The sequence below is a fragment of the Platichthys flesus genome, chromosome 4 (assembly GCF_949316205.1).
Source record: "Platichthys flesus chromosome 4, fPlaFle2.1, whole genome shotgun sequence".
In the NCBI taxonomy this organism is placed as follows: domain Eukaryota; kingdom Metazoa; phylum Chordata; class Actinopteri; order Pleuronectiformes; family Pleuronectidae; genus Platichthys; species Platichthys flesus.
The window spans coordinates 15,566,877-15,578,336 of NC_084948.1; the positions used below are offsets into that span (position 1 = coordinate 15,566,877).

General features: G+C 42.4%; 1 protein-coding gene across 1 annotated transcript in view; it reads right to left on the reverse strand.

The window, feature by feature from the left end:
- pid1 (phosphotyrosine interaction domain containing 1) overlaps positions 1 to 11,176 on the reverse strand; it is a 29,443-nt gene extending 18,267 nt beyond the window's left edge. The window contains exon 1 of the mRNA XM_062386174.1: positions 10,861 to 11,176. Within this exon, the coding sequence (XP_062242158.1) occupies positions 10,861 to 10,890 (30 nt within the window). The 5' untranslated portion in view covers positions 10,891 to 11,176. The remainder of the gene's footprint in view (positions 1 to 10,860) is intronic.
- Between the last annotated feature and the right edge of the window lie 284 nt (positions 11,177 to 11,460).

The window sequence follows — 11,460 nt, forward strand, 5'->3', positions numbered from 1 at the left end:
GTTGCGGACAAGTTTATGCTTATGATTCAATATTTATAGTTTCCTTGTCAACACCATAGACTGTATATAAAGATGGATGACAAATGCTCCCCAAAACTGAAGCCAAAGCATCTTGTTTGTCCCATGGTGGCTTGGTTTAGTTAGTTATTTGATATATAACTAACCGTACCTATAACTATAAGTAACCTAGATCAATAGTACTCAAAACATCAGGATTCACAGCTCTTTCTGACTCGTGATTGGTCGAGAGCTTATATCAGCGGGACCTCGACACCACGACTCTATCCTCTGATCACTTCTGCACAGACTCTGGCTCCAAATGCGCAATATTGAAGTTTTGGTATCTGAGATATTTTGGCTTAATTTATGGTTAGTGGGAGGAAGTGGAGACACACCATTCATCTTTACCGTCTGTGGTCAACACTGATGGAGTCTTAAAAATTGCAACCCCCCTACACACTGTTATCTTAGTGCTTCAGTCCATCATGTGTGCATAAGCGTAGGTTTAACCTTACACATACATATATGAATACCAAGAAAACACATCTCAGTGGTGAAAAATGGGGATGAAGACTGTAAGTGAGATGGTGCAAGAGGTTTATTCTGCAGAAAGTGGAATGTGGGGATCAGGAGAAGGGAGAACTGCGCTCGCTGCCTGCTCTAGAGTCCAAGGCCAGTGTTTTCTGACGCCGAGCAGAACCACAAGGCAAATCTAATATGCCGATCACGAGCAGGTGTTATGTTAAGACCATGTTCATCCTCTTACTTTAACACGCTAATTAGCAAAAGAGAACAACTTGAGTCAAGGGCAACATCAGTAGTTTCAACCCTTTTGGTCATGATGCAAAGTATTCCAAACTAATTTTGAAGATAGATGAAAACTCAGGATCATTAAAGTGATTACAATTCATCCTGAGGCAGATCTAAATGTGTGCGGTTCATTTTACGGCAATTCATTTAAGCAACAAAGTCCAAATCTTCTTAAGAGTGGTGCTAGAGGAAAAGACCTGGAATCACTTAAGTCATTAGAATTTGTTTCATAGTAATTCATCCCTTACTTTTAAGAGAAATGCAAGTAAAACAACTCGGATGACACTCAATACAGCGTATAACTCAGAACATGCCCCAAAACTCTAATGAAACCAAGTTTAAATGCACTAGATCCAGATTTTTTATTTGGATCTTCATCAAAATGCACAAAATAAACACCCTAAATATGCCTCTTTTCATCAAGATCCATCAATTATTCTGTGGGAAATTGGTCAAAATGTCCCTCAAAACACGAGATATACCCAAATTGTATGGGTTCTTTTTTGGCCCACGTCCCATCCTTCCACCAAATTCAGTGGAAATTTGTTTAGCAGTTTTTGCGTTATCCTCCAGACAAAAAAACAACAATAGGGGAGCAAACATAACCCTCTTGGCTGAGGTAACTAAGACCTCAACCTTCTGATGGCACCAAGTTCAGAGGATCGATCTGACCGGTTAACATGGCAATCCTGTGAAGACAGACAGACAGACTATAATGTACCACCACGACTCTAACAATACCCAAAGGAAGGGTGGCATTCACTGGAGGACCTCTGTCAAATGGAGCCCTTTCTACCTACAACAAGGAAGGACCACATATCTTGTCTTAACTGACTTTACAACTCCAAGCAGAAGCAAGGCGGTTTTGACAATAAAATTCTTTTCACACAATGCTGTAGTAGAAATGTATAATTCAAATAATAATAATGAATAACTACGTTAATGTGGTGTTCCTCTGCAAGTACAGATTCATTTTACAAATGCTCCCATTCACTATTTAACATTTTCCTATCTGGTGCTTCCAAACAGTTTTTCCATGTTGGACGTGCACTGTGTCCTTTTCTTACAGAACAGATGGTCAACATATTCAGAGGATGAAAACTGTGAATCCTGCCAACACAGCTGATCATCAATCTTCACTGTTCTGTTGGTTCAGTGAGGCCAAGTAGACCATCTTCAATCAACTTCACAACACAACACAGGTGTCCAGTTTCTAAATCCAACTCCACTACAAAGAATTATGAAAAATAACAGCCTTTCATTTTATTACCATCATCCTAATAGTAATAATATTATTTATACTTCGACTCATCCTTGAAAATGTTACCGTCGTTTTGAAATTGTATTCTTATCTTTGTCCTCCTCCAAAAATAGTTTTGATCCTGTTTGCCAGGCATTGTGTTCATCATATGTGTAAACCAATGACATGTTATGTAGTATGACTAATATGCCTCATTTAATTCTTATGATAATTTAGAGAAAGGGGGGCATGAAAGGCTGATAAGGCAAGAAAAAAAAGCAGCAGATGAAGGAGATCAGCGAAAAAGTAAAATGGAGTTGTGAAAGTAAAGCCACATGTGTGTAAACGCTTTCTGACCTCCGCGTCAGCACTTTACAGCTTCCTGACAGCGGCACACATTCCAGCGGTTAGCCCCAGTACGGAGTTTAGGGGGGCGGGGGCAGGGGGGTGTTTGGAGACCTGTGGTGGGCTCCCCGACTCCTCCACCCCCCATCAGGAGCAAAAGACTGAGCGGATGGCCGCTCGCGGAGTAAAGCTGGAATTCTATTCATAATATTTTCCCTGAATTTTTAATGTTTTTATTTCTCAATCCCCAACAGTCTCCTCATCAAGTTACTGCTGTTATTGATTCTATTTCTGAATACAACTTGAAACCGGGCAGGTTTTCTGTCTCCACCGTGAGGCTGCTGTGGGCTAGACCCTGTCTGAGCTGGTTACAATACAAAGGTTGTGTCTACACTAACCATCAAAATGCTAAACAATGACTGCCGTCATAAGAAAACCAATGTTCCCCACAAGGATTATAAAAAAAATTACAGCTTTTAGATCAACACTATGGGTACTGTTCTCCATCCAGGTACGAAGCAAAATAGCTAATGTTTGACTTAAGTTTAAGCTTCTACATGTTTAATATTTAACTGGTTGTTATTCAAATATTTGTTGATCTACTGAACAGCTACAGAGCTATCAGTGTCATAACTCAGGTTTCAAAGCTATAACTCAGGTGTTTGGCAACAGCTGGTCCTTCCTAGCGACTGACACATGTCACAGAAGGACCTGAGGGGTCTCCCAAGTCCACACATGAGTGGATCCCCAGTTCGATGGATTTAAAGTGAGGATTCAAGACAATGAATGCATTGTCCAACAGCCAATTTACCAATTTAAAAAAAGACAAACCCTAACAGACAAATCAGTTTTCATTCTACAGTGTAATGGAACTTTTTGCCATTATACAAGACTATATATTATCTCTGCCTATGCATACTATTTCTGTTTGTGTAACTGCCAAGATTACATCAGGGCCACAAATCTGAGACTGTGCTCGTCTCCCCCACCAAGACCTTGAAGAGGCCTACAACCTGTGTCAGGGTTTGGCTTGGCCAGGAGGCCTTCAGCATGTGTCTGTGTCTTATCTCCTGGGATTTTACTATTCACTCAGTTCACACACATACAGTGCATACACACACACACACATAAACACAGTTCACACACACGTAGTTCAACTCTTCACGCACACACACGCACACACACATCTTTTCACTGCATCTGCATAAAAACCACATGCCTACAACTGTTTCATTGTCATCCCATCTGCAGAATGCTCTTCGCATGCTGTAGGATTGTCTGACCTTCCTCGCAAGGAATAAAATATACTCAATAGATTATGATTCTCTAATCTCTTTATGTCAGAAGTCTCATCACGTCAAATTTCCATCACAACAGTCGAAGTGCTAAGATCCACTGTATTATGAGGAAGCTGGGCTACACAGAACAAACCATGTACTTTCACTTCTCTATGTGTATATAAAATTCACAAAATGAACTTTCTTTCCATCTCATCATTTAAAGGTAGTTACTGCCACTCTTTACATATTCCAACTTCCTCCGAACCAGATCAGAGCATTTTTTCTATTTTGGAAACCAATTATGACATTTACTCTCAAAACAACATAGTTGAGCATATTTAGCAGCATCTAAAAGCATCAACACTGATGCACTGCTGCCAGTATCCATGTAATTAAACTTTATTTATGGAGGAAAAAAGTTCAGGCCTTATTCTGCAAAAGCTCGAACATTGTGACTTTTATAACATTTCAGTTTTTCATATTTACATATGATAACATATGATATAAAACTACAAACATCGCACAATATTTGAAATAGGTCTTCACTTCTGGGATAATGAGTTATATTTCCAACTCTGGATTTTAGCCCAAAACAGACCCAACATTACCAGCTAATTCCGCAAGTACATATCATTTCTCAAAATGTGTAAATATTTGTGAACTGTTTATTTATAAGCATTCAAATCCGAGAAAAAAAACGTCTTGTGCGCAATCAAGTGCATGAGAAATTGAGTCGAGAGCCTTATGCAGATTGTCTTTTGCAGTTTGCCTCCCGCAGTGATGAGTTTAACAGGTCACAGATGGCAAGTCAAACCTCTGGCCCCCTGAGGGAGCATTCTTACAGGACAGAAGTTCTCAGGTCAATCTCATGCACTGCATAGCAGGGTAAAATCAGACCTCTGCCACACCTACTGACACACGCAAAATAGGCATTAAGGGGGTTTTATCATGGCAAAACTGTACAAACATGAAAAACTGTTTAGAAGCAAGCGGATGTAATATGGGCAGATGTTCTGTGTCTGTAAATGAAATAATAAAGTACACGCCCCAATGGCTACTGGTTTATCCTAAAAGCTCAAAACATGGTTAAGTGATATAAAGATTTGTTGGGAGCTCGCAGACCTCACGACAACAACCGTTTCTCAACAATATCTTAACCTGCCTGAGCAACATCTGCATTCTGCGACCCAGACACACTAGATGAAAGACTTTGTAGAGCTCTGAACCAGATGTTGTAGGTCTGTTGGGTGCTGGCAGGGAGGAAGACAGTAGGAAATCTGTTTGTTATCTGCTCATCTGTTCTACATCCCATCTTGTCATTTTCAAAAGAGAATCACCAGCTTGATATCGGAGCGAAACTTGTACCAAAATCAGAATCATTTAATATCCATGTTGACAGAAAAGGTATTGTGATATATGGTGATAAGAGTAGAACCATACAACTGTAGGGAATAAATAAATCCCCACCAGCTTAAATACAACTGCTTTATGGTCGGTACAAATGTTGGGTTCATGCATCAACTTCTGTATCACCACCACCACCACCATGGGCTTGACAACTGAAATCCCTCTCTACCCACAACCACACTATGGTTAGTCAATGTGGTCAGACGGCCAACCATGATAATTAGTGTGGGATAGAGCTTTAAGAAAGAGCAAAATATCACCATGTGGTCAGTGGTATATAAGATAATCTTTCTTTTGACAGTAATACACAGCTAAAGAAGAAAGAGCATCGCGAGCCCACTCAACCACTCATAGCCAAACTTAAAGGTGCCCTTTGGAGTTTTCAGCTAACGATGGTGTTCAGACACCCACCAATTACAGGACTTGCCCAATGGATCCACGTAGCACTTTTTTTAACCAAACTTACCTAACAGGAAAGATTTGAAATCCCATTACAATTTATTTTTTGCTAGGAGTCTTCTACCCTGCCCTCTGGTGTTGTATTTCTACGAATGTTGGTCTGTTGTTGCCACCTGTTGTTCAGCAGCATATTAAGAAACCACTGGCAGGAATGTTTATCATCTCATGCATCCGTGAGTGAACTCACGAGCCACTAGCCAGAGGGGAGTAAAGTCATATAAACATTACCCAATTGAGCTACTTGTGGCCAAAAACTCCACAGGGTTCCTTTAAAACAACAGAAATAAAAGCAACATCACCAAGCCGCATATAAATATTCCGTCAGTGGGAGACCATAGAATGAGTTATTTCTTCAGTGGTGCCATTTGCCAGTGAGTAAACAGCACAAATGGTTGAGTTACATATCAGACAAATATATATCAGATGTCTTGTTTAATCAACAAAACAAGTCTTTCCAAACAATGAGTTTATTTTGAGGCTAAAAAAACATTTGTCATTTATCGATCCTGCCCTTGTTTGTACCTCAGACCCGAGTTGTACACCAACATATTCTTTTTTCTGTATACTGATGGACTAAGCTGTGGTCCACAGGTGGAGCAGGAGGAGGTTGGTCCTGCATGTGGTGTCAATTACTTCCTAAAGCCAGAAGTAGGATTCCCCCTCCAATTCCCTGTGTGGTGACTGACTGAACAGTGTGACTTCCTCGGCTGTCCCTCTATGTGTTTGCAACCACCCCTTCTGATCCTGGCACAGTTTACGAGAGGAAATATGCCTGAATGGGCTGGGAAGACTGTGGGAGGTCCCCATGCAAAGCAAAAACCTGTTTTTCCTTTTACCTTAACTGTGATTGGAGCGTTAGGGCATGTAGGAGGGAGAAGGTCGATGATCATATGTTATGATTGGAGGGTTTTATTCTGAAGGGCAAAGTGTGTATTAAAGTACCAAACCCTCAGAGCATGGGGGCAGCCATCTCTGTCTGGCCGTCTCTTTGACGTAAACAATGAACCCGCCACAACTTCATAAAGTGTCTCCACGTATTCAAGGGATGGGAAAAGGGATCTACAAATGACAAAACATGGTCCGCTACGTCAAAAAGAATAGTCCATTTACATGTGTACCATCATTAATCCCTGGTCAGACAGATCCTAGTGCAGTATGTTCATAATAAGCAATACTTTTTCCAGATACGGGTGGCACCATCTTGCGCTTTTGACGTCATTTGTAGCCAGCGTCTGCACGGTAGTGATCCTTGTGTGGAGGTACTAGGGGACACATAAACAATATTGTGCTGGGCTGCCGTGATTTCCTTTTACCACCGAGGCCACAGTCTCAACAGCATAGCTGAGGCTGCAGAGCCACCTCAGACAGACAGAGACAGACAGACAGACATAGAAACAAATAAAGCGAGGCAGAGATGGGCCACAGAAACAAGATGAGGATGGAGCTGATTTTGACTGTTTGACCTCAGTCAGCTATTTCTGCACTGACAGGTCCACATCTTTTTGTCTGCCCAGTCGTGTTTGTCAGTGTCCAACACATTAAAGCATCAAAAGTGGAAACCATTGCTAAAGAAAGAGCTGCTGACAGCAGAAAAAGAATACGGCTTAGCCCTAGGGATATTCAAAAAGGAAGTAAACTTGCAATATGCGTGTGTGCTTTTTGTGTGCAGATCACCGCAAATTGTGCAATTTGTCGTTAAACTAAAGTGGCCTCTTAAAAGTGACGGAGGGATATGGTCAGCGAGACGTAGGATGGATGGAGAAATAGACGGACGGGAGGACGGACAAAGAAGAGAGAAAAACAGAGCAGAGGCAGAATGCATCACCGACACATCACAAACCAGCTTGGTTCCACAACACCCTTCATTTTCAGTGTAAAAGCAGTTTTCCACCCTTACTGCGTAATTCCCAACAGCGTGACCTGTATTCCCCCCCCCCCCACCACCACCGCCCTCCGTCAACCCCCATCCTCCTCTCACCGCGTGTGAGACACAAATGCAGCAAGACATCAGGTGTTGCTATGGCAACAGAGGACAGCACAAGTGTGGACGGGTGCCATAGTGAATGAAAACAACAAAACACAACAACACATAATATACACAAGTAAATTCTACATCAGCTACCTTAACTGGTTCAGCCACAGAAAACACCAGCGTTCCCGAATCAGATGAGGCAAAGGATACAAGCTGAGAGGATGGTCGTCATGGCTACTATGCAGGAAATGGCCAGGTGACTATATTGTTTAATGACCACTTGAATGGTTGTTTTTAACAGATTATTTTAAACTAGAACCTTTTTTTCACTCATCCAAAAGATCCTGGCAGTCTATGTGGACCTATTCATGCTCTCTATTGTAGCCTGGGTACATGTTGCTAATACCACGTGATCCATCAGGTTAAACACTGCCATTCAGTGTTTCATCTTTCAGTTTTGCAGGGTACAGCAGAAACATGCCGAGCTCTTCATCCGCTTTTGTGGCCACAGCTGTTCTCCAGGAGCTACACCGATGTGAGCCAAGTGTTGGTTACCAACAGATATAGTTCTTCTAACATACAAACCTACTTATTCCTTTTCATACATTTAGTACCGCACCTCCATAAAGCAAGATCCTACATGTCCCAGAATACAACTCTCTAAGGATGTTTGTGATTTGCATCAATTCAAGATAAGAGTTGGTCAAGAGAGGTTCACAGTGCACTGACTATAAAACACAATGTCCATGATGTTTCGGGTTAACAATAGGGCAGTTGACCGTATTGCCGCAGTTTTGCGTGTATTATAAATGTGAATATTAATTTATCGTTCATGGAATGTCCCGTGGCTGTGGCTCACCACTCTAGCACTGTCAGCATATACACTCTACTACTCCCTACGACAAGGCTTGGCTCATACATTGTGTAGCACACACACAAAAAAAAAAACATATACCCTCCTGTAACTTTCATCAGAAAACACAAAAAATGGCAGAGATGAGCTCAATCCCATGGTAGGCATCCCATAGCGGTAACTGCGGTGATGCAGTCACTGTCACAGCCCTAGTTAACAATAATCTTTGTTTGACATGAGTAACCTTGGCTCAATTTCCAGCTACTTTAAGTTAGGAAACACAAAGTCAGATATACCAGAGTCTTTAAATAATTCTGACTTTCACATTAGTCATTAGAATTTGGATGTGGACATGAACGCTATTTGCGAGTGTGAGAGTCCCATATGACATAAATGCATGGTAACATCATCTGGGTTCTTTTTTCTTGAAAGACCCTCGAACAGTTTTCAGACAGAGTTGCACTCCTGAACTTTATCAAACTGTTCTTCATGGTGGAATATCCCCTTTGAGAAAACCTCGGACTCCTCCAAGTTAAACATACATAACAAACAAAAATTCTATTATTTTCAATTTCATAGAGCGGATATATGCTAATTTGGAAGATCCCAATCTTGTCTCGAGAAATCAGTGTAGTGCTAGCACATGATATTCAAGGTTTGGCAAGTTTACAGTTGCTAACATGAAGTTATAAAAGTTTTGAGGGATTAGTAAACAGGACTGCACATTAACTGATGATGGCTTTTAGTCAGATAGGATCCCAGATATTAGACTGAATACACCAACATGTGCACCTACTCCCAGAACAACATTCACTCTTATAGAGCAGTAATGTGTGCAGATAGTTACCTGAATACCGCAACAATATCACCAATGTCCAGTGAAGGAATACAGGATAACTAGTGAACCTATTTGGACACACTTTCCAAATACGTTTGAAGCAGCCGTGAGTTTCTGTTCTGTTCTGTACAGATTTAAACCTCTATACGAACCTACATATATAACACTTTATGAAAAGTATCATCAATTAATGTGAAAAAAAAATGTTTACCTCAGATTACTTCAACCTTTGCACCACATGGCTGTTCAAGTGGCTGTTTTATGCAGATGAATAGATAAATAACAAGCCAGGGGATTAAGTGAGACAAATGTTAACTTTATGACACATTGAGTGTTGAGTGAGATATCTGCCCGTTGTCTTTGACTCCCCAATTCAACTGGCCAGATGACGGACGAGGCAGAGGGACTCATCAAGATAATTTAACACTAACTAGCACCTAACCCAAGTACTTACCAGAACCATGGTTTAATCCGAACTCTTACCCATGGTCTAAGCCGAACCCTAACCCATGGTCTAATCCGAACCCTAAACCATGATCTAAACCAAACCCTAACCAATGGCTTAACCCCAACCCATCCAAAAACCACAGAACAGCACTCAACAAACAGAATAACCAATAGCTGCTCATTAACAAGTTCTAGAACCTTGTGTTACAAGAGTGATAGCTCTGGAAGTTGCTTGGAGACAAATAAAGCATGGCTATTGGTCATCACCAGTTATAGGCCAATTTATAAAGGAGCATGCTGGTTGAGGGTGTTGGTATATGTGTGTGTGTGTGTGTTTATGAGGTAATTTACATCGGCCCCTAACATCACACTGGAGGACACACCGGGACTCCCTCTCTCGGTTTTAATAATACTTCGTGATTCCATCTTCCTGACGCCTGGGCAGGAGGGGGGGGCATTGTGCAAGTTCACTTGGCAGGCAGTCCAGAGGCCGAACATCTGGAGAGCATTACGCGTGCAGAAGACGTGAAGCCAGGCTCGTTGCGCGGCTTGCCCCTGGATATCAAACTACGTGTCATTAACGATGGTGTGTGTGTGTGTGTGTGCGTGCGTGTGTGTGTGTGTGTACGTGTGTGTGTGTGTGTTTGTATGTTTCCATTTCTTAACAGGTTACTGAAAAATGTGATTCCATGCCAGGTTAATGGAGTGAGATCATCCTGATGTGACAACGTGAGGGAGAAGTAAAGAGTGACAACGGAAGAGGAGGAAGAGGAGGAGGCCTCAAGTTGCACTCAGGTTGGTGGGAAGGTCCAGTGTCGGATGGGGAAAAGGCCTGTGGGCCACAAACACACAAACTGCACATCTGGATCTACTGGACATTTGGAGAAAACCTCCAGCGGCGTATAGGTCGCGGCGACGAGGCGGGGGTGCACATTGTTGCACGGCGCCCATGGTGCTTGCGTAACGTGAAAAGGTGCGTTAAAATGCAGCGGGAGGAGCAGATCGTTCTGAGGCGCCGAGGACACAGCGACAGATCCCAGAAGAAAGAAGAGCGAGAGACTGTGGCCGCTCACACACTGAGGTGTCTCCAGGCTGGAGCCGTGCACAGTGTGTGAGTGTGGACTGAGCTCAGCGCTGCTGCCCTGTCGACAATACACGTCTCTCTCACACACACACACGCGCGCGCGCAAACACACACACGTTTCTTACCTGCAATCGGTCCGTCGCTGGTTGCCACATATTCGCAGGATCGCGGGTTCTCCGTCTGTACTGCAGCGTGTTCTCCTCCAGTCCTCCGGCTCACATCTGCTCGCTTCCACGGCTCCACTCGGTGTCCTCCAGAATCCGGACTGCTCGACAATCTACGATCTGTTTGCTCCGCCTGGCTGCAGTCAAAGGGCTTGCCGGCAGGTGGCGCTGCCTGCTCCCCGAGCTGTTGTGTGACGGTGAGCCACATGCTGCGTTCACGTGCTATGGGAAAGTTGAGGCGTCCAGCCGGCAGAGCCAGGTTTGGCCTGAGCCTGAGGTAGAAGTCAGCTCACATTGCATCGCATTCGCAGAGGATGCTAACACTGGCAGATGTGGCAAAACTGCACTCACATGCTTTATCTAATTAATTAGTCAATCATTTTTTATTTTTATGGCCCATATTTTATTTTTTATTTTATTCTATTGTATTGTATTTTATTGTATTCAAATGTACCGGCTGCTATGACGACTTAATTTCCCTTTAGGAATGAATAAAGTAATCTATCTATCTATGTATCTATCTATCTATCTATCTATTCACAAATCACAACCTGCTTCATA